This window comes from Chrysochloris asiatica, unplaced genomic scaffold (genome assembly GCF_000296735.1).
Source record: "Chrysochloris asiatica unplaced genomic scaffold, ChrAsi1.0 scaffold00077, whole genome shotgun sequence".
Classification (NCBI taxonomy): Eukaryota; Metazoa; Chordata; class Mammalia; order Afrosoricida; family Chrysochloridae; genus Chrysochloris; species Chrysochloris asiatica.
The window spans coordinates 14,233,808-14,261,383 of record NW_006408595.1 but is presented as its reverse complement, the minus strand read 5'-3'; the positions used below and the strand labels follow the sequence as shown (position 1 = coordinate 14,261,383).

Genomic DNA, 27,576 nt, shown 5'->3' with positions numbered 1-27,576 from the left:
ACTCAAAAGCATCAATTCTTCTATGGTCTTCCTTATTCACTGTCCAGCTTTCACATGCATATGAGGTTATTGAAAATACCATGGCTTGGGTCAGGTACAACTTAGTCCTCAAGCTGACATCTTTGCTCTTCAGCATTTAAAAAAGATCTTGTGCAGCAAATTTGCCCAATGCAATATGCTGTTTGATTTCCTGACTGCTGCTTCTACAAGTGTTGATAGTTGATCCAAGAAGAATGAAGTCCTTGACAAAGTCAATCTTTTCTCCATTGATAAGAATGTTGTTTATTGGCCCAGTGGTGAGGACTTTTGTTTTCTTTACATTGAGATGCAATCCATAAGGAAGGCAGTGCTCTTTGATCTTCATAAGATTGTAGGAAGACTCATTAGTCACCTGCCATCTGCATATGACACAATCTTGCTTGCCGACAGTCAAGAGGATTTGAGACACTTAGTGATGAAGATCAACAAATACAGCCTTTGGTATGGATTACACCTGAGTGTAAAGAAAATGAAAATCCTCACAACGGAAGCAATAAATAACATTATGATCAGTGAAGAAAATATTGAAGTTGGCAACAACTTTATTTTAGTTGGATCTACAGTCAACATTCATGCAATCAGCAGTCAAGATATCAAAAACATATTACATTAGGAAAATATTCTGTGAAAGATCTCTTTTAAGTGTTAAAGAGTAAACATATCACTTTGAGGACTAAGGTGGGCCTGACCCAAGCTAGGATATTTTCAATTGCCTCATAATCCTGGGAAAGCTGGATAATGAATAAGGAAAACTGTAGAAGAATCAAACCATTTAAATTATGGTTTTGGAGGAGAATATTGGAAATACCATGAACTGCCAGAAGAACAAACAAATCTGTGTTGGAAGAAGTACAGCTAGAATCCTCCTTAGAAAGGAGGATTGTGAGACTTCATCTCATGTACTTTGGACATGTTATTAGAAGGAACTGGTCCCTGGAAAAGGACATCATGCTTGATAAAGTAGAAGATCATTGAAAAAGAAGAAGCCCCTCAGTGAGACAGATTGGTAGAGTGGCGGCATCAGTGCACTAAAACATTACAATGTTGAGGATGGTGCAGGACTTGGCAGTGTTGCCCTCTGTTGTACATGGGGTTGCTATGAGTCCAAGTTGACTTGTCAGCACCTAACAACAGCCATTATTGTTAGGTGTGTTGAGTCAGTTCCAATTCATAGTGACCTTTTATACAACATAACCAAAAACTGCTTAGTCCTTCGCTATCCTCACAATAATTGCTGTCTGAGCCCATTTTCACAGTCATGTGTCAGTCCATCTCGTTAAGGGTCTTCCTCTTTTCCATTGGTAGAGATTACACATGAAAGCATTTGGAGCAGTACATGGTCATCTATTGTGATTCTGCTGAGACGACTACAGGTAAGCAGATGTCCTGAATCACTCCCTGTCTACTTTCCCATCTGCTCCAAGTAAGGGCAGTGTGAATAGAAAATAAGGGACTGCTTTTTGCCCTCATGGCCAATCTCTGGAAAATTCCCCTGGAAATTTTTTTAGGGCAGGTCACTGGTCTCCTGGCAGCCCATAAATTCAATGCATTCCTCTAGCCCTCAGCCCTGACTGCCCCTTAACTTTCCTCCCCGTGTGTGTAATGACCCCCCACCCCCACTTGTCATAATTCCCACTAGTATTGGCTGTTCTTCCTTCTTCCAAATTCCCTGATTTTGGGAGGGTAATCTTAGGCTCTGGGGTAGATTCATTCTCAAGCTCCACCCTTTCCCTGGAGGGATCCATTTGAACAATGACCAGTGGTTCTCAAAGTGTTCTTACAGATATAACCTGGGGGTATTTGCCCCCCAAACAGACTTTCTATATCAGATGAATCAATTTGAATCTGAATTTGGAGGAGTAGAAGTAAAATTTGTATTTTGAGAAGGTTTTTGTACACGTTAAAATTGGGATTTTAATCATAATTAAAATCCATCTTCCCACTCCAAGAAACTAATCATTGATGGAGAATGGGGGCCTGAGTCCAAGGGCTGGGGATAGGCTTGTTAGAATGGGTGTCGTCCTAATTCCGTCAGGCTCAATTGCCCTAGGGAAAGGAACAGACAGGGGCAAAAGGGGAGTGAGTCCTAGAAAGCAGGGGCCGGGTGTGCGCCTCCTCGCAAACGCTCCCCGTTCTGTTGTACGTGGGTGGCTGGGCGTCGGAGCTGCGTGGACAACACCAAACGACAACAGCGGGAGTTGCTGTCATGTGGTCACTATCTGCTTGCCTTCTTAGAAGCAAAAGTGAAGCCAACCGGGCGGCGTTAGGCCACCTTCACAGTGATGTTAACTGAGGTCTAGAGAAGTGAGGGACCCCCCTACAAAGCCTGCAGAGGACCTTGTAATTCCAGTGTGTGTGGGGGGGGCCTCTAAATCCCCCTTCTAGTCTCCAAGTCCAGTCACAACTCAGGCCGCCTCCCAGGGCCACAGCTCCGGCCTCCACCCTCCCTTCTCCAGCCTCAGTTTCCCCACCTGCAGCCGGTGTGAGTTTGAGGGTTGTGTTTCTGAGGGCACCAGGGGAACAAGATCGCTAGCGGGATTCCACACGCAGAAGCCGCCCAATCCCTCCCACCCCTCAAAGCAGTTTGCGACCCAGAACCGAAACAGTCTGTAGGACGCCCCCGGCCGGGAAGCGGCCCCAGCCCGGATTTCCCTCCCGGGTGGGGCTGCAATGACTCACCCCCCTCCCCCCTTCTCCCTGTTTCCTTGTTTGCATTTCTCCTCCTGGCCACGTGGCGGCCGGTGCGGACACTTACAGCCCGCACCCCGAGTCTTGAGCTGCTACCGCCCTCTGGGGTCTCTCCCGGCTTCGGCTAGTGCCCCCAGCAGACCCCAGGATCCGGACTCCACCCACTGCCGGGGCCCGCCCCTTTCCCCTGGCGGCTCCTACCGAGAGGCGGGCGGCTCCTCCCCGCCCCCTCCTCCTGCCCGTGGGCGGGGCCGGAGGCGGGCGGTGCTGGAGGTGTGACAGCTCCCGCCCGGCCGGGTGCCAGCTGCAGCCTCGCTTCAGTGCCCGGTGCCAGCTGGCTCTTTCGTTTGGGACGGAGGCGGAGGCTCGGGGTTGCCGGTAGCTTGGGTGGGGGGGCCTTGCCCCCCCCTGTCACTCCTAGCCCTCTACCCACCCGAGAGGAACCTCCTCACCCAGCCCTGCATCTCGCTGGCCTGCTTCTGTATACTGTGCCGGGGACTTGCTGCCGGGGCTCCTCGAAGATCCTCCTGTTGGAGCTGACAGGGGGTCCCGGCTTTGTGCTAGAACCCATAAGGCTGTGTGAGCTTGAGAAGGAACATGAAGGTGGGTAAGGTGGGGTCAGGGTTTAGGAGGCGCCAGGGCGGGAGAGGAAACTGACCGGGTGGGGAGTTTGGGTGGGAGAGAGAGGGGTCATCAGGGGTCAGGGGAAGAGATAAGGGTTTGAGCCGAAGCTGCATTTTGGTGGATCCAGTGGCGGAGCTTCATGCGGGAACATGGGCAGTGGGGCAGGACTGAATTCCAACGAGAACTGGGAAGAAGGGCACACTCTTCTCTGCTGAGCCAGCGGAGTCCCCAAAGGGCTCCAGAGCAGCAAGCCTAGTAGAGGTCTTCCTGTCCCTCCCCCGGCTCCTGGCAGGGCTCGACGGCACCTCCGCCTGACTAGCCCAGATCAGTGGAAAGAAGTGGTTCTGCCGGGGGCAGTTGTGTGCTGGCCCAACTGTCCAGCCCCTGCCCCATGACTGTCTGCCTTCTTTCTGGAGTCACAGGTGGGCTGGCCAGGTGAGAGCCGCTGGCAGGTGGGCCTGGCTGTGGAGGAGAGCCCTGCTCTGCGAACTTCACTTGTGGGGGGCCTCCCTGAGGTGGTGTCTGAGGGGACGCTGCTCAACATGGTGCTGAGGAGAATGCACCGGCCCAGAAGCTGCTCCTACCAGCTGCTGCTTGAGCACCAGCGCCCCAGCCGCATTCAGGGGCTTCGCTGGGTGAGTGCCCATCTCCTGCCTGGTCCCTGTGGCAGGAGGGAGCCTGGCTTGGGAACACTGGCATACCACAGGAGGCTTGGACTTTGTCTGGGAGCTTAGAGGGGTGGACAGTGGTTGTCGTGTGTGTGTGTGTGTGTGTGTGTGTGTGTGTGTGTGTGTAGATGGCTCACGCAGCTGCAACATGTGTGTCTGGGTGCAAAGAGGTGCCCAATTGCCTCCATCTGGGCTTGGTCCAGGGTAGGGGTAGGAAAGGGATTTGCATTTTATCCATCATTTCTGTGTGCCAGGCATGGAGTTAGGTGATTGTGTGTTCTTCCAGGTGGGAGTTGGGAGGGAGATGTGAATTGCTGGGGACCAGGTCAAGTGGAAGGACTGATGATGTTAGATTTGTTGCTGTTCTTGCTATGTTGCCGTGGCAACATTCTCTTTCAGTGAGCCACTGAACTTGACAGATTCTGCTTTGATCTTGGGGTGAAGTGGTCATGTGGACACTGCTTGACATTAGTCTTTGGGGGTTCAGGGCAGGATTCTGGAAAAGTTTGAAGAACCTGAGATGACTAGAGCTCCCTTTGCCAGTGAACAGAATTTCTGGAATTAGGGTTCGAAGTTTGAAGAAGAGAGCAGGAGGCAGAAAGAAAGGTGAGGTAGGAAAGAATGGTGGGGGTGTGGGGATGGGAGACAGGATAGTTACTGTAGGATCCAAGTCAGCAGTGAAGCTTGGCATGGATTCTTCTCTCCTCAAGCCCCCAGACTTAGAGTAACCTCATCTGAGATTCAGTTATGTGTCTACTGTGTGTGTGCCCACCATGGGTGGTGGAGGCTAGGGAGGTCAGGGGAGAGATGAGAGAGAGGGTGCTTGGGTAAAGGGCTGGAAGAAAAGCAGGAGTGGATACCAAACATTGGAAAGCATTTGTTGCTCTTGTCAATAAGTCCCTTTGAGTAATCACCACCTTCTCCATCCTTCCTCCTACCTGGTCCAACCCCCATTTCTGGCTACCAAAATGTGAGACTGAGTTGAGAAAAAAACTGAGGTCTGCAAGATGGCAAGGAGTCCTGGTGTGGCACTGTGGGTTAATGCGCTGGACTGCAAGGTTGGCGGTTCAAACCCTATACAGTGTTGCTATGGGTCAGAACCAACTCCACAGCACTTAACAGCAACAAGACGGAGAAGTCCACCAAGCAGTTGCGATTGAGAAGAGAATCTAAGTGTCAGTCCCTGACTCCTCTGCCAGCTCCCCCTTGCCTGAGTCTCCCTAGTCCTCTTGAACCTGGGTCGGGCAGAGATCAGGGGAGCTGGTCCCTTCTGGGTTTAGCGGCTTCGTCCCCTCCCACTAGGGCTCTCTGGGTCACTGGTAGTAACTACTGCTTGGAACCAGCAGCCTGGAACCCTCCCTCCCTTCTTCCCTCTCAGGCTATAATTACTTGTGCATTTCCTGTCCCCTTCCCAGCTTCTAGAAGCTAGGTAGGGAGTGGGGGGAAGGTCAGGGACAGAACAATGAGGTCACTGAAGGATCCCCTGGGATCCAAAGTCTAGGAGGTAGTGGATGAGGCTGCCAGACTGTCTCCCAACTAACACCTTCCCAGCCCCCAGAATTGATGGGCTGGGAGGCCAGAGGGTGACTGTGAGGATTGCTGGAGTGTGAATGGGTCAAAGACATAGAAACAAGACCCCTCCCCATCAGGTGGCAAAGGAAATGGTGGCTGGTGAATATTTTGAAGGCTAGGGGCAAGTGGCCACACCCTCTCCTGGTGATCATTTCTGAGGAATGGAGTAAGGGGTACATCCGTGCTTGAGGGGCTGTACACGTTTCAAATTCAACAGCTGCTCCTGGACACTGTATACAGGGTCGCTATGAGTCGGAACCGACTTGAGGGACTTAACAACAAGGTACCTATGGAATTGCACTTCTTACCTCTTGATGATGCCTTTGGTCCAAGAAGGGCTCACATGAGGGGCTAAGTACCTGGCCGAGAATGTGGGCACGCTCACTTGTACACACACATTCAGGCTATATCTTCTTTATCGAAAGTCAAGGAAAAAATGATCAGCCTGAGGTCTGAAAAGAGCTCTGTCTATTCCTACCTAAACCAGGACAAGAGAAAATGGTACCAGGCTATATATAGCAGGAGGGCTTGTGGTTAGATACAGAAAGGACTTACCAACTGTGGCATAGATGGCACTGATAGGGGATGGAAGAGCATTGTCTGCTTTGGAAAATATAACAGGGAGATGAGCTCTTGTCTGGTGTCTGTGGGCTAACAGAAGGGTTAATCTGTCTGGTGTCGAGAAGACCAGGGTAATCTCTCATGGGTCCTACTAGCCATGGGAAGCCTGGGATCCTGCTTTCTAAGTACCAGTGTTGGGGAGATGTTCCTGTTGTCAACTCAGAAAATGTGCTTTCATCTTGTCAGTCCAAAGAATAGTTATGACTAGTCTTTGTCCCAGGCTCTATTGAGCACACTTTGCCTTTATCACATTGCATAATCCTCTTAACAGTCCTATGAGATAAATACTCATGTCATCATGCCCATTTTATAGCTGAGCAATAGAGGCACAGAGATTAAGTGGCAGGTTCTTGGTTTCACAGCTGCTAGGTGGCAAACCTGGGCTTGGATATCAGACAAGCTAGCTGAAGAGTCCAAGTTCACCACCACCATGCCATACTTCTCTCTTGCTGCAGGTAACAACACTGCCACCTCAAGGAATCACCCACTCCCCTGTCCCACCACACACAACCCTCAACCAAGACCCAAGGGAACTGGTCTGACAGGTCCCCACGTGGCTGTCTGGCTGGGCTCCGACAGCGACAGGGGAGGGTGGGTAGGGCAGGCCACAGCACTGGTGCCAGGGGAGCGGGCAGCTCCTCTTCCACTCTTGAGTCCTTCCTGTCCTGGGATGAGACATCGAGGTGGCCTAAGGCCTTCAGCCCAACTCCTCCCACTTGCTTCTTCTTCCCAACTGAGAACGCCTAAGCTAAACACTTGCGATCATCAAATCAGGGACTTGGTAGTGGGTAGTATGGCATTTCTTGCTCTGAATCTGGGTAATAGGTGCCCATCATGAAACAATCAAGTTTGATCAAGTTTCTTACATTTACTAAGCAGTCACCATGAGCCAGCCATTGTGTCAAGTGCTCTTCATAATAACCCTATGGGATGGGTATTATTATTACCAACCCCATTTTACAGATGAGAAAACTGAAACCCTCTGTCACACAAACAGCTGGCTTTTGAACCCAGGTGTCTGGCTGCAGAGCCTACCCACTTGACCACTGCTTATGAATAACACGTGCCCCACCCCTTCCTTGGAAAGTCCCAAGCGCATGATATCTGAGGGCCTCTAGGCTGAGGGTGCTTAAGGAGTTCCTAGGAGGTATATGGTATAAATAAGTTTTCATTTCCTAACTGAAGAAATTTATTGAACTTTGTTTCACCCCATGTTTCCCAAATGTATTTACCCATAGAACACTCTCAAAGACAGAATATCTCTAAGGTCCCCAAGTGGGAGAAACATGGGGTAGATAGATAGAAACATGAGGTGGTAGGGTAGAGTGGCTAAGCCTTTAGAAATGACACCACGTAGGTGTGAATCCTAGTGCCCCTATTTACCAGCTGTTCTGGCAGTTTATATAACCTCTAAGCTTCCTTTTCTCTATCTGTGAAATCAGATAAAAATACCTGCTTCCAGGCTCAGCCTGGGTAGCAGTGTTAGGTAGTGGAATCTTACATTTCTGAAGAGTTCTGTGAGTCTTGGTGAGTTGCTTCACCTCTGCTTTCTTTGGTAGAATGAGAGGGAGGTCTCCAAAGCCCACTTCTCCCCTCTGAGGGGCCAGCACCCCCATCATCTGGCCCTTCTGCTCATCCCTAGGTAGACAGGAAATGGCTTAAATCAGGCCTGTGGATCTGGGTCATGACCAGCCAGGCCACATGACCTGGCACCGCCCCTCCTGATGTGCCCTCTGGGGTCAGAATAACACAGGAAGGGAGCTGGAGCCTGGGTTGTGGGCACCAAAGTGAGTTGGGGCAGGGACTGGAGCCACCTGGGCACTTGGACATGAACAACAACTTATTAGAACTCAGGCACTGTTTGTCCCTGCACAGGGACCTGGCGGGGCAGCATTTCTGCCCTTCCTCCCTTCCTTGGCTCCACCTCCTCCTTATTTCCTGTCGTTAAGTCTCCAGGGCTCTGTGGCTGGCACTGGACTGGGCCCCGTGACCCGGGCAGGGGGACCCTTGGGACACCTAGTGACTTCCGCCCAGTCCTGGGCCAGACGCCTAGGCACGCCAAGCCTCAGGCTTCTGCCTGGGCATCTAGCCGGAAGATGCTCATACCCAGGGCCCTGCCTGGACTAGCAGTGGGCCTCTGGCCTCAGGACTGGTTGTGCCCCAGCTCCCAGTCCAGGCCCTGTTCAGGAACCTGAAGGCAGATGGGAGAGTAAGAGAGAGCTTGCTAATGAGAGGCAAAGAGAGGAAAGGGAAATGGGCAGGTGCGGTGGGTGGAGTGAGACCAAGAATTTGAGCGTGTCTGGGTAGGAACTTGAGTTTATCCATAGTGTCTAGTTGTCTCAGGAATGTGTGACTGAGTTAACTGAGCAGAACAGTTTACTTCCAGACTTTTATTTCCTCTACTTTATACAGGGTTGTTACGAGTCTGAATCGACTCAATGGCACTTACCAACAAGAAGTTAAAGAGGCCAAATAATATATGTCCTGACATTTCACATCTAATCCTATTTCTTATATAGGAGGAAATCACAGAGGTGGACATGCTCTGTAAAGTGCTCTGCCCTTGCAAAGGCTCATAGAGAGTAGGGCATCCTGTCCAGAGAGCTGAAAATTCTAGACCTTAGGTGACAGGTAAAGAAGGGTCTAAGGAACTTCCAAGGGTGACCTTCCAGGGTACACATGAACCAGGTGTCCAGGATGATAGCAAGGTTTCTACCATAAACCCCTCTTCCTGAGTCATCTATGTGCTGCCAAGGCCTTATTCACTCTTACAAGGTTATGGACAAGCTGAAAAGAGCCTTCCAGCAAGTGCCCCACCCTATGCTTCCCAGATGAATAATAATATAGCTAACATGCACGGACAGTCCCCTGGATTACAAACAAGGAACACAAACCAAGTTTTATTCCTAAATCTGTCTCTCAGTCAAATTCGTCCATAAATTGGAAGGGATAGTTAAGTATGGTATGCATCTTTCATCAGTTAGTCAAATGTTTGTCTTAGTAGGTAGCATGTAGTGTACTTTTCTATGCAAAAAAAAAAATTAAAGTACTATTTCCAGATACACTAAAACATCTTTAACAGACTATAGTAATGATAATAATGCTTCGATGTTCCTTGTGAAGTACCACTCATTTGTTATTACAAACCATTGTATGTACCTCAAAATTATGACAGGCTTTGTCAGTGCTGTTTCATAATTATGAGTGTGTATAAGTCAACGTTCATAACCCAGGGACTGCTTGTGCCAGGCAATATTTTAAGCAGTTGATATATATTAACTCACAGAATCCTTCAAGAAGCTCATGAGTAGGTACTATTAGTTTTTCGTTATCCCCATTTTATAGATAAGGTAACAAAGGCAGGGAGAAGTTAAGTCATTTGTTCAAGCTTGCTCTGTTAACAGGAGTATGGTAGAAGCCAGGAGCGTGGCTCTAGGAGTTTGTATTTTAATCCAGGCCAGACTGCAGCCCACAGAAGGCATGGTCTGTGGTTGGGAACCTGGCTCAGGATCAGGCTGTGTCACCCAGCCCAGGGGCAGGCGTTCCCAGACTTCTCGCTGCTTTCTTCCTGGCCTTTCACAGATCTTTGTATCTCTTCAAGCTCCAACTCTCATCTCTGCTACTGCTTACCTGGGAGTCAAGGTACACCTGGACCTTGAGTAGGTAGAGTATGGGTCTCAAGGTGCTCATCTGAGGTGGTACAGTATTTGGGTCTGGGTAGAGATTGGGATGGCAAGGTGGGGACAAGGTGATGTCTGATGCTCAGGAATGCTCAGTGAATGTTTATGTGCTGGATGATGGCTGCTTGGGTGCATTTGGAGTTGGGTGTTGGGCCAAGGGTGAGAGTGAGGGGAGGGTGTGGGCCAAAGTGCAGACTTTCTCCCATTGCCCTCAGACGCCGCTCACAGACAGCGAGGAGTCACTGGATTTCAGCATGAGTCTGGAGCAAGTATGGCCCAGGGAAGGGTGACTTGGAGTGGGGCTGGGTCAGGGTTCAGGACCGGAGTCAGCTGTGTCCCCTTCTCTCAAAGGCCTCCACAGAGCGAGTGCTCAGGGCTGGCAAGCAGCTTCACCGTCATCTCCTGGCCACCTGCCCCAACCTCATCCGTGACCGGAAGTATCACCTCAGGCTCTACCGGTGAGTGGAGCTCCCGTCTGCCTCCTTGCCCACTTCACCATTTCATTTTCTCTCCCTTCCCTCTCTATTCCAGGCATCTGGGATCTAGCCCTGCTTTGAACAGAAGATCTGGGATTGGGTGGGTCTAAGAAGATGCCTTCCTGAAGGGGAGCTCTTCCCTCTCCCCTCCCCACCACCCTCCTTCCATTGGATTCCCCCTCCGCGTCTCCTAGGCAGTGCTGCTCTGGCCGGGAGCTGGTGGATGGGATCTTTGCCTTGGGACTTGGGGTGCATTCCCGAAGCCAGGCTGTGGGAATCTACCAGGTGCTACTGGATGAAGGTGCCCTCTGCCACGGTGAGCCGGTCACTCAGGGCTGAGCAGGGCTGAGGACAGGAGGGGCAGTACTAGGGCACGGGCATCAATGGGGCCCTATAACTGCATGGCCTCAACTTCTCAACTCCTCATGCCTGGGCCTCTACCCCACAGTGAAACATGACTGGACCTTCCAGGACCGAGATGCCCAATTCTACCGTTTTCCCGGACCGGAGCCAGAGCCTGTAAAAGCCCATGAGATGGGGGAGGAGCTGGTGGAGGCTATGGCTCTGCTCTCACAACGGGGACCTGATGCCTTGCTCACGGTGGCCCTTCGAAAACCGTGAGTTGGGGGCCCTGCATCCCCAATCCAGGTCCTACACAGCATTCTGTTTCCTCCAGTGGGGGTGGGGTGGGGAGGTTATCCCTTGCTTCTTCCTGAAGGAAGGTAACCTGGCAGGGTCAGCAGACCTGAGCTCTGGTCTTCATTCTGCCATGAACTCGAGCCATCCCCACCTCTGCCAAGCCTGTCTCTTGCTCTGTATATGAGGGTGCTGATCTCTGGGGAGACTTTCACTGAGGCAGGTCTGGGGTCAAATTCCAGGTCTGCCAGCTACGACTGTGTGAGCTTGGACCTGCCCATGTTGGTAGCTTCCTCTTTTATGCTGTGAGGATAGCAGCCCCCCACGTCATAGTGTTATTATGAGGGCAGAATGAAATAATGCGTGACAGCACTCAGCACAAGGTCCGGCACGTGCTGCGTGCTCGCTGAAGTTAGGGGTGGGGAGGCCCAGGGCCCACAATTCAGGACTGGTTGCCCATCCCTCCTCTAAGTGTCCTTCCTGTGCCCACAGCCCAGGTCAGCGCACAGACGAGGAGCTGGACCTCATCTTCGAGGAACTGCTACACATCAAGGCCGTGGCCCACCTCTCCAATTCGGTCAGTTCCTGCCTTGCCCACTGCCACCTGGCCAGGGGACTCCTCACAGCTGCTGAGCTAGATGCCAGTTCCTCTATGGCTCAGCATTCTCTGTCTCAGTTCTTGCCCCCCCAGCACCCGTCTGAAAACGCTTCTGCCTCTTTTAGCCCATCTCCCTGACTCTTCATCTCCTGCTGAACCCTGGTGACACGTCCCAGTGACAAATGCCTGAGCTCGCCACCTCTCTATCCACCTCACACTGGCCCTAACCTCCTGATTCCTAACCTGGTCCCTGTTCATTTGAATGGCCGCCGCTGACCTGCTCTCTTTTGCCCCACAGGTGAAGCGGGAGTTAGCAGCAGTTCTGCTCTTTGAGCCACACAGCAAGGCGGGGACTGTGTGTAAGTCAGGCAGGGGCTTGGGAGCTGAGCGTGAGGGCCCTGGCTGTGGGCAGAGGCCACAGAGAGATGGGGAGGTGATACTGGGGACCACGCCTGACCTCTACCTCTTTCAGTGTTCAGCCAGGGGGACAAGGGCACCTCATGGTACATTATCTGGAAAGGATCCGTCAACGTGGTGACCCATGGCAAGGTGCGCCCTCGGCCCCCCCCTCTTCGAGCCCCCAGGGTCCATGCCTAGTTCTCCTCCTGCCCTGGGTCTGTCCCACTGGACTGGGTCCTGACGGAGGGCCTGGCTGCAGGGGTTGGTGACCACTCTGCATGAAGGAGACGACTTTGGGCAGCTGGCTCTGGTGAATGATGCACCCCGGGCAGCCACCATCATCCTACGAGAAGACAACTGTCATTTCCTCCGAGTGGACAAGCAGGACTTCAACCGCATCATCAAGGTGACACTGCTGGGGTGGCAGAGCTGGGGACATAGGACACGGGGCAAGGTGCAGGACCAGAAAGCTTGTGAAGAAGAAAGGAGGTAGGAAATGGGGAAGTTTAGATGTGACAGGTGGGCTGGGATCACCACCTAGATGTGTGAGGAGATGAAGCCTGCTGAGCAGGGAGAAGGAGACCAGCGACTCAGGACCAGGGGAGTGAGGGGCTTGCAGAGTGGTGTCAGGGAAGGGAAGATGATGGCAGGTGGGACCCATGGAGGAAAGGCAGACAGGGAAAGAGGTAGAGGAGGGGCATGGGCATCTGAGGGTTGTGGTGGAGGACTGTGGGCAGCGGATCCAAAGTCATGGATGTTGAATGGAGTGAGAGAGGGGCTGTGGGACCCTGTGGATCTCAGAGTCTTGAAGGGTGGAAGTGAGAGGAGAGGTCCTCACATGTGGAGGAGTCACCGTGAATGTTGACCGCTGGATGGCTTGTTCTCCAGGATGTGGAAGCCAAGACCATGAGGCTGGAGGAGCACGGTAAAGTGGTGCTGGTGCTGGAGAGAGCTTCTCAGGGCACGGGCCCTTCTCACCTTCCAACCCCAGGCCGGAACCGGTAACACACCCACCATCCTCCTCTCCACACCTGCCCTCTTGCCCACCTTCTCACCTTCCATTTCTCAGTCTCTCCTCCCTTTTCCCCTACCCTCTGGCTACCTGGGGGTGGAGAGGCATCAAGCACTAAGATGCACCCCCAGATGGCCCAGGACAAGCAGATGGGGAGTGTGATAGGATTGATGGTTGCTCAAAGTTGAGGAGCAGGCAGAGTGGACCAATGTTATCCCTTGGCCGTTTCTGCTAGGTATACGGTCATGTCTGGCACCCCAGAGAAGATCTTAGAACTACTGCTGGAGGCCATGCAGCCCGACTCCAGTGCTCATGACCCAACAGGTAGGGGCAGGAGACACCCTGCCTGCTTTCATGCTCACCTTCTACCCACATTGACTCATCGGGTGGTCAGCACACCTGGGACAGGGCCAGGCACCCTACATCTGAGCTCATCAGGTGCTGCATTGACCATACAGCTTGTCTTAGGGAGGGATCGCTGGCACCTTGCCATGGTGGACTTGGGGGAAGGAATATCCCAGCTTGTGCTCAAGCACCTTGGCCTCTGAAAACATCTCCTGTTCCCACCCTGCCCTACAGAAACGTTCCTTAGCGACTTCCTCCTGACCCACAGTGTCTTCATGCCCAGCACCCAGCTCTGTGCCTCCCTCCTGCACCAATATCCTCCAAGCCCCAGGGTGGAGGGGGTCATGTGTGGGGATAGGATGGTGTGTGGTGCAGGGAGGCGGGGTCTCCATCCACACGACTTGGACGAAGCCTCTGATGCCTCAGCCTCAGGCTACCTCAGTTTGTTGGTGGGCGCTCTGTGCCCTGCCCCTTCTCTACTCCACGTGGGTGTTGTGGTTTCCTTGACTGGTGTCCACCTTCCATGCGGTGCCTGCGGGGGGCAATGAGCAGGAACGCAGCACCTACGTCTGCAACAAGAGGCAGCAGATCCTGCGGTTGGTCAGCCAGTGGGTGGCCCTGTACGGCCCCATGCTCCGCACTGACCCTGTGGCCACCAGCTTTTTCCAGGTACCTGGTAGGGAGGCAGGGCTGGATCAGTTGCCCGGGGTGGATGAGGCTACAGCCAGTTCAGTGACTCTTGACTCCTCACAGAAACTCTCAGACCTGGTGAGCAGGGATGCCCGGCTAAGCAACCTGCTGAAGGAGCAGTGGCCGGAGAGGCGGAGACACCACAGGTGATGATCTGCTTATTGATTTGCTGATAGGCAAGATAGCTGGGATCAAAAGCACAGAGCTGGACTCAAACACCTGACTTTACACCCAGGCTGTACCTCATGAGGCGAGGGACCCTGAGTTCATTCTACCCTCTTTCAGGGCTTTGTGCTCTGTTTGTAAATCAGGGCATGCAGCTGTCTCACCGTGAGGATTAAACACAGCACCGGAAGTGCTTAGCACAAACGGAAATCACCATCGAATGCTGGCTGGGACTGCTGGCGTTTCATTTTCTCTTCCCACTTAGTTCCATGAGCTGTTCTTATCCAGCCGCTTGCGTCATGCTTTGTCCGTTGCCATACATCATGTCATCATCCACTTGTTCACACTCACATTCTGAGTGCACCTGCCCTTCTCACTTCCTCCGTCCCGCCCAGGTTTATTACTGCATGCCCTCTGCGCCGGGTCCTGCCAGCCCCACCCAGTCAGCTTCTTAGAGTTTACCTTCACCTGACTAGACTTCCCTGGGTAGGAAACTGAGGTTCAGGGAGCTGAAGCCCTTATTCAGTCTCTCCCTTGGATTTTTGTCCCTTCCCTGTTGGCCTGGGAAAACCACTGCATCTCAGGTCCAGCCCCTGGTTTGCAGCCCACCCTTTGTGATGTATGGTGCCTCTGGTCAGGGCAGAATGAAACCCAGAGCTATGGCACTTCCCTGCTCCTGACCCTGCATATATTTTTCTGCACTTGTGGATACATGGCCTTGTCTCACCTCCCTCTCACCTGTCCCACAGGTTGGAAAACGGCTGTGGAAATGCATCTCCTCAGATGAAGGTATCTGCCCGAGTCAGCTTCTTGCACCTCTGCCCAAACCCAGACTTGTTCTCTCTGCTCCTCCTGGACTGTCTGGCCCAGCAGGCTTCAGCTCCCACCTCTGGGGGCTGCGATGGGAAGACTCCCCAGACACAGACACACACCTTGGGTCTGAGGATAGGAATTCTGAGGCTCTGAAGAGGACAGACAAAGGTCCCAGGTGTCACCTTCCATCCCTACCTCGAAGGACTTGTCTTGGATTTGAGAGGTCATTTGTTCTCACCACTAACCAGGGATGGTGTCTGTAAGACATGAAGGGTCCCAGTGGCCAGGGTTCTGGATCCCAAAGCAGGCCAGGCCCCTCCCCTGGTATCAGAGGTGGTGGGGGCCCTTCCCAACAGGGAGCTGATGGTGGAGCCAGGTTGTACAAAGGAGCAGAGGTAGGGTGATTTGGTTGAGAAATGGTGGGAGAAGGAACTAGAAAGGTAGGTTGGGGCTGGTTTGGGGATGTGTTGTGTTGAGGATAAAACCCAAATGCTGCCTTAGCCTGGCCTTGAGACTCTCTGAGCCAGCTGTCTTCTCCCAGTTCGCCACCATATTACCATATTCAAAGTCTTTCAGACTGCTTCTTTTCTATGTTGTTGTTGTTGTTGTTAAGTGCCGTTGAGTCGGTTCCGACCTATAGCGACCCTGTACAGGGTTTCCGAGGGTGTAAATCTTTACGGAAGTAGAAAGCCTGATCTTTCTCCCGCGGAGCAGCTGTTAGTTTCGAACCTCTGACCTTAAGGTTCGCAGCCCGATTCGTAACCACTACGCTACTAGTACTCTTATAGGCGAAGCTTATAGACCTTTCTTTACACCTGCTCCCACCCCCAACTTGGAACTTGCTTTCTCTAGCTTTTTGACTGGGTCTTTATCATCATTTTGATCTTAGCCCAGATCTTGGATTCTCAGAGAGGCCCCTGAGACCTCCCTATCCAGGCCACCCCCCCCTCAATCCTTTGCCCTTCCCCTTCAAGGAGTACTCTGTGAGTTTCTTCAAAACACCATCACCTTGGGGAGTCACCTTCTTGGTCTGTTTGCCTACTTGACTCTATGTCTGTTATGACCTGTCCCATCCACTGGAATGCTGGCTGCCCAAGCGAGGTACCTTATCCTCTTCTTCCCTAGTATGCATGCTCTCCTCAGCACACAGCCGATGCTCAGGAGCCTGTGCTGAGCTGCCTTTAGGGTCCAGGCATGGTACTCCAGTGACGCCAGTGCTGCCCTGCCCTTGTGGGCTTACAGTGAAGCCATCCAACAAAATCATGCTCCCTAATACCAAAGACAAGGAGTCCTGGCATGGCGCTATGGGATAATCACAGGACCGCAAGATCGACTTGAATCACAAGGTCGGCGGTTCAAACCCACCACTCTCTCCTCAAACCCTTGCTTTGAGTCGGAATCGACTTGATGGCCCTTAACAACAACAGCAATGACAAAGGCAGTGGTCTCTGAAGGCAGAGAAGGGGAGAGCTGACGCAGGAAAAGAGTCCTCTGGGAGTGGACTTCTGGGGCTAACAGCTATAGATTGAGGAGTCAAAGGTCAGCAGCGTGTGCCCCTGGCCTGAGTGGGAGGGAGCCAGCCTGCTCAGAGCCCTGGAGGAGGGAGAGTCAGATAACAGTCCCCAGAGCATGCTGGACTCCTGGTAAGAACTATGGTGAGGGGTTTGATTGCCAACCTAAGAGCAGTAATAGTCACTGAAGATGTCTAAACCAAGGGTCACCACAACCTGATTTGTGTTTTGAATAGACCAGCTAAAGAGTCTGGGTTTACCCAGCAGACAGTGATAGCCACGGAAGCCTGGAAGGACGCTTAATCTGGGCCTTGTCAGTCAGACTGGAGGAGGAGGAGGAGACCAGAGGCAACAGAACAGTTGGGCTATTGTAATAGATAAAGTGTGAGGCTTTACAGAGAGGCGGAACTGTGTGTTGGCATGTGGGGGAGAAGGCCTTGGGAGACCCATTTCAAGGTAGACTCCACAGACCAAGGTGGCATACTGTGGGGAGGCAGTGGGAGCCAGGAGAACTGCTGAGAGGAGGAGTGTCTGGGCAGCAAGATTAGGAGATCTCATGTTGTGTTTAGGGTGATGGCTCACGGATGTGGGAGGATTTCAGAGGCAATTGAGACCAAGATTTGGAAGTGCATTCAGTACTGGTTCTGAGAGTCATTTCCAGGCAGGTGGCTGTGAGTCCATGAAGGGAAATCTAGGTGAGAACAAAGGACCAAGGTCAGACCCAGGTCAGCCCTGGAGGATCTGCACAGTTGAGCTGGGAGGAGGACGACAGTCAGTGCTAGTCCTGGAAAAAGCAGTCAGGGCGGGATGAAGATCCTGTATTTTGGAGACCTTTGCCCAGCTAAAGGAGCTCTGGTGGCACAGTGGGTTAAGCATCAGGTTACAGGTCAGGGGTTCAAGCCCACCAGCTACTCTGTTGGAGGTTGTCTACTGCCCTAAAGATTTGCAGTCTTGAAAATCCTATGGAGCGGTTCTGCTGTGTCCTGCAGGGTCGCTGTGAGTCAGAATTGACTTGATGGCATGGAGTTTTGTTGGGGTTTTGCCCAGCTGGAGCTGTTCCACCAGGAAAGGTTTGACTGTGGTCCGAGTCCACTGAGAAAGGGCTGTGGGCTTTAATAGGGCAGTTGACCCAGTTGAGTCTTTGGTGGATGAGAGCAAAGAGGGAGAAGCAGGTTAGGACCCCAGCTCTGTCACTTAGCAGCTACGTGGCCTTGGGCATGGTACGTAGCCACTTTTATCTCACGATTTCATCTTAAAACAGGAATACTAATATAGTGTTTATGTCAAAGGGCTGCTGAGGCTATTTAGAAACTCAGGACCTGCTGGCCTCTAGCAGTTGGTAGTTGGATGGAGAGAAAGGAAAGGAGAAGCAGGTCAGGAGCTACACTGTGTTCTTTTTGGAACAGCTCTGGGCCTGCTGGGCAGAGAGGATACATACACACACCAAGCTCCACCCTCACACCTGTTCAGTCTCTTCTCCTAGAGCCTTGGCCCCACTGGGCTGCCTTACCTGGATTTCAGGCTAATGAGGGCTAATGTGGCTAAGTGAGGGCTAAGCCCTCTGCTGGGCTGCATGCTGCTACATCCCCTATTCCTGGTCACAAAGGGCCCTCACTGTCCCCACTCTATATGTGCTCCTTTTGTATTCTCCAGGCATTACTTTCTCTCCCTCCAGGCCCGGAATGTGCCTGCTTGGCTCCCCACCCAGGATGAGCCCCTCTCCAACAACTGTTCCATCCGAGTTGGAGACAAAGGTTGGTGGCCCAAGCCAGGGTGGCAGAACCGTCTCTGTGTGCTGTGCTCCATCTTGACCTCGGTGCTCTTGTCCCAAGGGTGGTATGGGGCTCTGTCCCAGGCTGCCAGGCAGTCTGCCTTCTGCACTCATGCCCACCACCTTGCCAGGCTCAGGGCCTGCCCGCCCCCCTCTCTGCAGTTCTACTTCATGCCCTTCTTCCCCAGGGTGGGGGAGACCCACCCACAGCTCAACCCTGTCCTCCTCTCCAGTCCCCTACGACATTTGCCGGCCTGACCACTCGGTGCTGAGCCTGCAGCTGCCTGTGACAGCCTCGGTGAGAGAGGTGATGGCCGCATTAGCGCAGGAGGATGGCTGGACCAAAGGACAGGTGCTGGTGAAGGTCAACTCTGCAGGCAGTGAGTTGTGTCTCTGGGCAGGGTAGCTCCCAGGGATGGTGCCTCTCACATTCATGTCCAGATCCTTTGAAGGGACACGATCATTATCTTCATCTAGATGAACGATGGTTAGCATTTCTAGGAGACAGATTGTGTCTATTCACAGTGCTTTACAAGTATTGGTCAAGATCATGAACTCTACATTATGCTCTTTCAAAAAGTATATATGGAACCAAAAGGAGTCCTGGTAGCGCAGGCCACAACCTGCTAGCCACAAGGTTGGAGGTTCAAACCTAGCAGTTGCTCTGTGGGAGACAGATGAGGTTGTCTACTCTGGTAAAGATTTAGTCTGAGAAACCCTCTACAAAGTCACTCTGAGGTGAAATTGACTCAATGATGGCAGTATATTTCAGGGATTTGGGGAAATGAAAAACCACTGTTCTCTTTGGGGACCCAACCCAGGCCTGATAGCTGGAGTCCTAAATAGACAGGAATTCCGGAATTCAGAGACTATTAAGAGGTGGAGTTAAAAAATGCCTTCCTCTGGAAGTGGAGGAAGAAATGAGGTCACCTGTACTTGTATGCGCTCAGTGGAAAACATTGCCCTCTGGTGGTAATACAGCGAGTTGCAGCTGTCCAAAGTGAGTATTGAGCTCCTAGTAGTCAGAACCGCCTCAATGGCATGTAATAGCTTAACAACCGTGTGCCTATACAGGGCCGCTAAGTCGGAATCGACTTGACGGCACTTAACAACAACTATGTGCATGGTGTGGCGCTGCAGGATAAGCACTTGATCACAAGGTTGGTTTGAACTACAAGGTTGGTGGTTCAAACTCATCAGTTGCTCCCTAGAAACCCCATATAGGGTCGCTATGAGTCAGAACTAATTTAACAGCACTTAACAACAGCAACAGTTTTGTGCCAGGAGTCCTGGTGTGGCACTGTAAGAAAAGCAAGATTGGCGGTTCAAACTCACCAGTCACTCCTCAGTAACCCTATATAGGGTCACTATGGGTCAGAACCGACTCAAGAGCGTTTAACAACAACACTATGCACCAAGCACTGTTTAGACCATTGATTTCCAGACTGCTGTAATACACACCCATGTCAGTACAATATTTTATTACAAAACCTCACCATGTGTCTATTTGTTTTAAAGTCATATACATAGACCACAATACTAACACTGTCACATTATAAAGCTACACACAACATAGAAACACAAAAGAGAGGAGAAAAAGAAGAGATTAAAGAGCTAACGTATGTTCTTAGATTCAGGGGTAGTTTTGCATACCTTACTTTGGAAGGCGCTGGTCTAGAGACTGGGGACTCAAATACAGATACACAGTCCCAGCTCACAAGACTCATGGAAGGTACTTCCCACCGTTAGAGGACTGTTGATTTCATCATATTCACATAGTCTGTATTTCTATCAATCTGTGATTGTGACTTAGTCAGGGCAAGTTATTGTCTCCATTTCACAGAGGAGGAAACTGAGGCCCAGGGAGGTTCACCCCTTCCTGAGGTCAACCTGTCTTACTAAGAATTCTTCCTCCTCATTGTGTTCTCTGGGGCAGTGTGGGAATTCAGAGCAACTGCCAGGACCCCGGCCCTACTACTGGAAGAAGGGACCCCTGGACCTCTAAAGCAGGGTCCCTCTGCCCCGCCCAGCACAGCCTTTGCTGTCTTTCAGAAGCCATTGGCCTGCAGCCCGAAGCCCGTGGTGTGGCCACATCCCTGGGGCTTAATGAGCGGCTTTTTGTTGTCAACCCACAGGAAGTGCACGAGCTGGTAGGGGCAGGCCTGGTGCCAGGCCATGGGGAGGAACTGTGTGCTGAGGGTGTCAGGGCAGGTGTCCAAGGAGGTCACAGGGAGGAGAAGAGGGAGAACTTGGTCCTGGCTACTGCTGACTTTGAAGGGGCAATTCCCCCATCAGTTGTAGAAGTGGGTGGGGACTCCATGGAGAAAATGCAGGAGGCCCTGTCCAAGAACCAGGAGACTCCAAGAGGGGTCCCAGAATCAGCACCCGTCAGGAGATGACTCCTTGGAAAGCCTCATCCTCAGCTGCCTCAGCCCCTCAACTCCCTGCTCCCCGCAGCCCTCCTCCCACAGAACGCCCCCCCCCCCATGCCTTTCCCTGGATTCCTCAGGCAGCCCCCTGAATGTTCATCCCACCTGCAGACCCCACATCCCGAGCAGCTGGGACCCACTATGGGCTCTGCCGAGGGACTGGACGTGGTGAGTGCCAAGGACCTGGCGGGGCAGCTGACGGATCACGACTGGAACCTCTTTCACAGCATCCATCAGGTGCGGGAGACTCCAGCCAGCAAGGGCTCCGGGGAGGGGCCCAGAGGCCGGGGAGGGCCAGCCTGGCAGTGCTGATCCCTTCCCCCTGCTCCCAGGTGGAGCTGATCCACTACGTGCTGGGCCCCCAGCATCTGAGGACTGTCACCACAGCCAACCTGGAGCGCTTCCTGCGGCGCTTCAACGAGCTGCAGTACTGGGTGGCCACAGAGCTCTGTCTCTGCCCCGTGCCCAGCCTGCGGGCTCAGCTGCTCAGGAAGTTCATCAAGCTGGCTGCCCAGTGAGTGCCTGATGGAGGGCGGGCAGGGTGACTAGAGTGCCCCATCCCTGCCAACCCCTTTGTTTTTTGGTCCTGTTGAGCATCTGCCTCCCCACCTCCCTACAGCCAGCCCTGCTCTGGACCCTAGGTTTTAGGCTTGAGGGAGGGTGGGATGTGCTCTGGGGGTGACTGCTTCGTCTGAGGATCCTGGGTCTTATCACAGCCTCAAGGAACAAAAGAATCTCAATTCCTTCTTTGCCATCATGTTTGGCCTCAGCAATTCAGCCATCAGTCGCCTGGCCCACACCTGGGAGGTAGGTGTGCTCTGGAAGTCATTCGGGATCAACCCTCATCTCTGTCCTGGGAGTCCTGGTTGGGGGTGGGCTTCCAGAACAGTGGCGGGCCCCATCTACCTCTCCTTCCACAGCGGCTGCCCCACAAGGTCCGGAAGCTGTACTCCGCCCTGGAGAGGTTATTGGTGAGTGCTGGGCCTTGGCAGGACCACTAGAAACCCTGGCTCTGGGGTCCCAGCTGTTCCTCTACCTGTCCTTGGCTACAGCCAGGGTTCCCAACTCTGGCTCAGGCCTAGTTCCCTCTGGCTGTGAGTTTGGAGAGTTGACTGAGTTATGGGGTGGTTAGCCTTGTGATGGATGTTGCATGGTGTATTATATCATTTGGTGTGTGGCGTGGGGTAAGCATATGGATATGTGAAGATCAGTAGTATACTTTGGAGTCTTTGGTAGGGAGGGGAGGCATGCATCAGAGGACACTGGATTCTATTACTGAGGCCTCAAGAAGCAGGCCCTGGCACTAAGCACCCACTACGCACCAGGGCCTGTGAGCAACCATCAGGAGCCCCAAGGGGCTCATGGACCAGACGAGGCCTTCCATTCCTAGGAACTGTTGAGGAATTGGAGGCTTTGACATTGTCCAAGAATGGACCAGTCTGAAGGTGCTTTTCCCAACACCTGTGAGCTCTTGAGAAATATGCTCACCTCATAGGCCTGTAAATGGTTTACCCCTCTGAACAGTGGGGAGCCCCATGGGACTCAAGTGGTGGAAGAGAGACACAGAGAGAGGGAGGAATGAGAGAAGTGGGTGGGGTTAGAGAGTGAGTGATTTTCAGGAAGACCCTGTGACTAATTGCTATGGAGTTTCCTTGGGGGCTAATCAGAGGTCAGGAAGTCACATGGAAGCTATGGGCAGTTGCAGCTTGTGACTCCCCCACCCTGCCATGCCTGCCACACTGGCTGCCTTGGGGCCATCTGAAGTTGAGGAAAGACAGGATCAGCTCTGAGTCTCTTCCGCAGAGCACGGAGATCAGCTGCCTTTGGTTGTGTATGTAGTCTGTGGTGGGTAATGCTGTCCAGGGTCCTTCCTCTTTGACTGGGGTTTCTTTCATCTCAGGATCCCTCATGGAACCATCGAGTATATAGACTGGCCCTCACCAAGCTCTCCCCTCCCATCATCCCCTTCATGCCCCTCCTTCTTAAAGGTAATAGGATCAGCCCTTACCTTCTTGCCTCCATCTTCACCTACCTATTCCATCCAACATCACTTGAGGGGTTACAATGTGCTACAATAGCATTGGTAGCACGAAGATGAATTAGGAGCTCACAGGCTAGAAGAAGAGTTAAGATGTGCTTATAGACAATGATTATTTTAGATGGCCTATTCTTTGAGGCCTGGAGTCCTGGTGTGGCACTGTGGGTTAATGCGCTAAACTGCAAAGTCGGTTTGAACCGCAAGATCGGCGGTTCAAGCTCACTAGCCACTCCTCAGAAACCCTATACAGGGTCTCTATTGGTTGGAACTGACATGAATGCTCTTAACAACAACAATAGCTCTTTGAGGTCTATGGGATATAAGACAGTTTCTCCAGAGGTTGGAGGGGAGTGAGAGGAAGAGAGCAGTGTGGAGTGGGCTCTTCACCATGCTTGGGCTATAAGAGGGGAAAAGAATTTGGAGACAAATGAGCAAACTCCATCTCTTTGCAGACATGACCTTTATCCATGAGGGGAACCACACACTGGTTGAGAATCTCATCAACTTTGAGAAGATGGTGAGTTCAAGGACTGAGAGATCGCCTAACTTGTTAGTAATGATAGAGCTGTGAATACTTCTTTTAAAATGGTCTCTGCCTGACTCTATCGCCTATAGGAGGGTATGGTCTCTGTTGAGGATTGTTGAGGTAACAGCCTTAAATATCTTACTCTTCAACAAGAGCTCCTTTCAGCCCTCTTCCTCTCTAAGCCCTGTGTCAGCTGACCTCTTCTTTTCACTACCTGGTTTCCACTGGACCTCCGAGACTGCTGGAGCGAGTGTCTCTTGTAGCTCTTAGTCCTGAGGAGCTCTGGTGAAAGGCCCCAGTAGCCACTCCATGGGAAAAACCTTAGTGGTCTGCTTCCCATTCAGATCATAGCCTAGCAAACCCTATGGGCAGTTCTGCTCTGTCACATGGATTCACTATGAGTTGAAATCGACTCAAGGGCACCTAACAGCAGCAGTCCCTCCGAGAAGCCCATTCAAGGGGTGGGCAGATCCCCAGCTGTCCATAAGGGTAGGACAAGGCCAGATCTCATGCCCGTGTGTTGCCCACAGCGAATGATGGCCAGAGCCGTGCGGATGCTGCACCAGTGCCGAAGCCACAGTAATGGTGAGGCTGGGCAAGGGGGAGGCCTGGTCAGCTGGGTCTTCCTGACCCCCACCCAGCTTCCTCTGTAAGACTTGGCCCTGACTCCCTTCTGTCCTCCTTCCCAGTGCCTCTTTCACCACTCAGAAGTCGTGTGTCCCACCTCCATGAGGACAGCCAGGCTGTGAGGATCTCCACGTGTAAGTAGGGGTATCGGGACACTTTGCAGACATGTTGTTGCTAACACCTGCAGGAGGCAGACGATAGTGATGCTCCCAACATAAAGATGAGCCTTTAAGTGACTAGCTGAAGGCCACACAATTAACTGATGATGGAACTGAAACCCAAACTCTTTCTCCAGAGTCATTTATTTTTATTATTGGACTTCCGTTAAATGATCGTTAACCAGAGCCCATGTCATTGTTGGCCCTTTATATATACAAGGGGACTTCAAAAAGTTCATGGAAAAATTCCATTCTTTTTTAGTTCCATTTTTCCACAAAGTTTTTGAAGCCTCCTCATATAAATATGGAGTCCTGGTGTGGCGCTGTGTGTTAATGCGCCAGACTGCAAAGCCATTTGAACTGCAAGGTTGGTGGTTCAAACTCACCAGCTGCTCCTTGGAAACCCTATACAGGGTGGCTATAAGTCGGAATCGACTCGATGGCACTTAACAACAACGACAACATACACATATAGAGGCCTGGTGTGGCGCTGTGGGTTAATGTACTGGACTGCAAAGTCAAGTTTGATCTGCAAGGTCGGTGCTCTAAGATGACCAGCCGCTCCTTGGAAATCCTATACAGGATCACTATGGGTCGGAACTGACTGGACAGCACTTAACAACAAAACAACTAGTGACCCTGTATAGAGTTTCTGAGACTGTGCTCTTTATGGAAGCAAAAGCCTCATCTTTCTCCCAAGGAGTGACTGGTGGACTCAAACCGCCGACCTTGTTGTTAGCAGTATAGTGCTTATCCTACAGATCCACATATCTCCCTATATTGTGCTCCCCTCTCCTGTCCTCTTGCCTCTCCCAACCCAAGGCAACCACTATACTGAACTTTAATTTAATTATTTCCCTTTTTTTTTTTAAACAAACAAAAGCTTTATCAGATACAAACAAGGGGCCTTCAAAAAGTTTGTGGGATAATTCCATTATCTTTTGAATTCCATTTTTCTATGAACTTTTTGAAGCCCCATTGTATTATGCTCCAAGAAAAATATTCTTTTTCTGTGTTTGTTTTTTCACATATCTGGGAAAGGTCTTGTATCCAGAATATAGAAATAACTCTTAGAACTCAACAATAAGACAATGAAGTATGAATAGGCATTTTCATAGGAGGGCTCCGTGGTGGGTGGGGCTGGAATGGGTTCTACAAAGTGGGGTGTCACTGCCCCCCTGACTGTTCTCCCCCCTGCCAGGCTCGGAGCAGTCCCTGAGCACCCGGAGTCCAGCCAGCACCTGGGCTTATGTCCAGCAGTTGAAGGTCATCGACAACCAGCGGGAACTCTCCCGCCTCTCCCGGGAGCTGGAGCCGTGAGGGGGCTGGGTTGTAGCAAGAACTTCTCTCCGGGAAAGCCAGGGCTGTCCCGGGCCATGGGGCCTAGAGGCTGGCCACAGCTGGACAGGGCTCTCCGTGGAGTAGACTCAAGGCCCTGGAGCGGGCGGCGTGGAGGCAACTGTCCCCTGTGATGACTAGTGGCCAAGGAGGACCTCAGAATGGAACTGAGCTGGGGCCCAAGGCCAAGGAGCGGGTGGGCAGCAAGGCCCTGGGAGTGGGTGGGAGAGCCGAGTGGGCTCTGGGACTCTGTTTTCAATAGAGAGCTCTCCACACCAGGTTTTTTTTCCAGATTCTGTGCCTTGTGGCTTTGTTGTACAGCCTCTCCTGGCCCCTGTGGTTCGTTTTACCAGTGGATGGAGAGAGTCCGCGTGTGTGGGGCATGTGTGGGGCATGTGTGGGGCATGTGTGGGGCAGTGGCAGGGGCTTCTGCGACTGCTGTTTCCCCTGGGAGGAGGCCAGGGCTCCTGCTGTCTTTCCACAATGTATGCCATAAAGAGTTGGGGGTGATGGGGCTGTTGGTGAGGGAGTATGATCCCTGAGGAGCATTACTGTTACCACAAATGAACAAAGCTCTGTGTGTTCTGGGGCCAGTGGAGGGTGTAGAAGACATGACCTAGACCCTGGTCCCTGGAGAAGAGCTCAGGAAGAGGTGTGGCTTTTGGCCACCGAGAGGCTGACAAAGCAGTCCCTTCACATGTTGTCTCTGGGACGAGGCAGGGCTCCAAAGTGGCTGATGGCTCCAGATGGGCCTCCTGTCAGGACCAGCCTCCATGGTGGTCTTATAAGATGCAACAAGCCCTGTGCACCTTCCTCCTCCCTACTCCAGTTTCTGTTTCCCTCCGGACAGAGCACATCTTGGCCTGTTGGGTGTGGTTCATGTTGAACAGAAGTCTCTGAGAGGTGGCCAGGAACAGAGGACACTACCGCAGAGGTTTCTGGGGAGAGATGATCCCTTGCTGAGGCCTAACACCCTCAGCACCTACACCGACATGCCAGTAGAATTTCAAAGAAGCATGTGGATTTCTCTTGTGCTTTGGACTACCTTGTAACCTCCCAGGAAATCAGGATTTTCACCCATGATGAGGATTATCCCAGCAAGCCCCGTTAGCATAAAGGATCTCTTTTTTTCCTGCCTCTTCAGCTCATACCCAAGGAACCAATTACTGGAAGCAAGAGGCAGAGCTCATACATAGGCCAGAGAAGGTCTCTGTCCTCTTGTGTGCTCCCTGCCCCTGGATCCTGACAGGGTAGGTGCATCATCTGGCCTTGGGACAGAGCTCATGGCATTGGGATTACCTCTGAGTAGGTATTGAGGCAGCAGGGCCTGAGGGCATCTGGAGGAAGTGAGTTCAGACCCAAAGGAAGCTGGAGGTGGCTTAGGTGTGGCCTGGCCCCACCTGCTCAGCAGGTCCATCTGCTGGTGCTCAGGACAGAAAAACCTCCCCTTCCCTTACCTCTGCACTGCCAGACCTCCTCTCAACTGCTTCCAGAATGGTGTCAGAGACCTTAGCAGGGTGACAGAACAGTTGGAATATACCTCAGGTTCCTACTGAATCTGACCAAGCCAGTGAGCAGTTCTCTGCCTTAAAACTCCATCTGTTAAATGGGTGTGATGATCTCCATCCAGCTTAGTGACAAATAAGCAAAAGTGGCAGCCACCTGCAGTCTAGTGTTCTTGGCATCATCACATTCTGTGAAGTCAGCAGAGGCCTGCTCTCTTGGAGAGGCGGGTGGAGCCAGATGGCAGGGGTGATCAAACCAGTTCTCTTGCCTGTAGGCAGCAATGGAGAATCACAGGGCATGGATGGTTCCAGAGCTGAGCAATTATGACATACAGCTCCAACCTTGATGAGTCAGATGTGCCAGAGCTTTCTTCTCTCTTAGACCCATTGTCATGTTTAAACAATGGCCAGACCAGCCTTCAGATGGAAGGGCAAGACTAGTCCAATGAAGTACCAAGCGCCATGTGGGCTGGGGGACTGGTGCCCTCTCTCAGGGTTTCTTCTTTATGATCATAATTATATCCCCATAGAACTTCTCAGAAGCATCCTTTGGCCTTGGACTACCTGCAGCCTCACTCTCAGGTGGCCCAGCTTTGGAGCCTGTTGGGAATGACCTTCCCAAGAGCATAGCGCCCTTGGCTGTGTAT

At 52.1% G+C, this 27,576-nt stretch overlaps 1 protein-coding gene across 1 annotated transcript; it reads left to right on the top strand.

Moving 5' to 3' along the window:
* The first annotated feature begins 3,776 nt into the window (after positions 1 to 3,776).
* RAPGEF3 (Rap guanine nucleotide exchange factor (GEF) 3) lies at positions 3,777 to 25,406 on the top strand. Its single transcript, XM_006865331.1, has 27 exons — positions 3,777 to 3,986; positions 10,108 to 10,161; positions 10,244 to 10,350; positions 10,563 to 10,684; positions 10,817 to 10,985; positions 11,497 to 11,581; positions 11,901 to 11,961; positions 12,075 to 12,151; positions 12,261 to 12,407; positions 12,890 to 13,002; positions 13,249 to 13,337; positions 13,593 to 13,671; positions 13,877 to 14,027; positions 14,112 to 14,194; positions 14,963 to 15,002; positions 18,213 to 18,291; positions 18,542 to 18,688; positions 20,361 to 20,458; positions 20,849 to 20,974; positions 21,070 to 21,251; positions 21,454 to 21,544; positions 21,658 to 21,708; positions 22,638 to 22,725; positions 23,228 to 23,292; positions 23,832 to 23,886; positions 23,991 to 24,062; positions 25,288 to 25,406. The coding sequence occupies exons 1-27, from the start codon at positions 3,894 to 3,896 to the stop codon at positions 25,404 to 25,406; spliced, it is 2,643 nt and encodes an 880-aa protein (XP_006865393.1). The 5' UTR covers positions 3,777 to 3,893.
* The last annotated feature ends 2,170 nt before the right edge of the window (positions 25,407 to 27,576 follow it).

Coding starts and splice junctions, on each gene's coding strand:
- RAPGEF3 (XM_006865331.1), top strand. CDS start 3,894: ATGGTGCTGAGGAGAATGCACCGGCCCAGAAGCTGCTCCTACCAGCTG. Junction 23,887..23,990: donor GTGCCGAAGCCACAGTAATG/GTGAGGCTGGGC, acceptor CCTCCTTCCCAG/TGCCTCTTTCACCACTCAGA. Junction 24,063..25,287: donor GGCTGTGAGGATCTCCACGT/GTAAGTAGGGGT, acceptor CCCCCCTGCCAG/GCTCGGAGCAGTCCCTGAGC.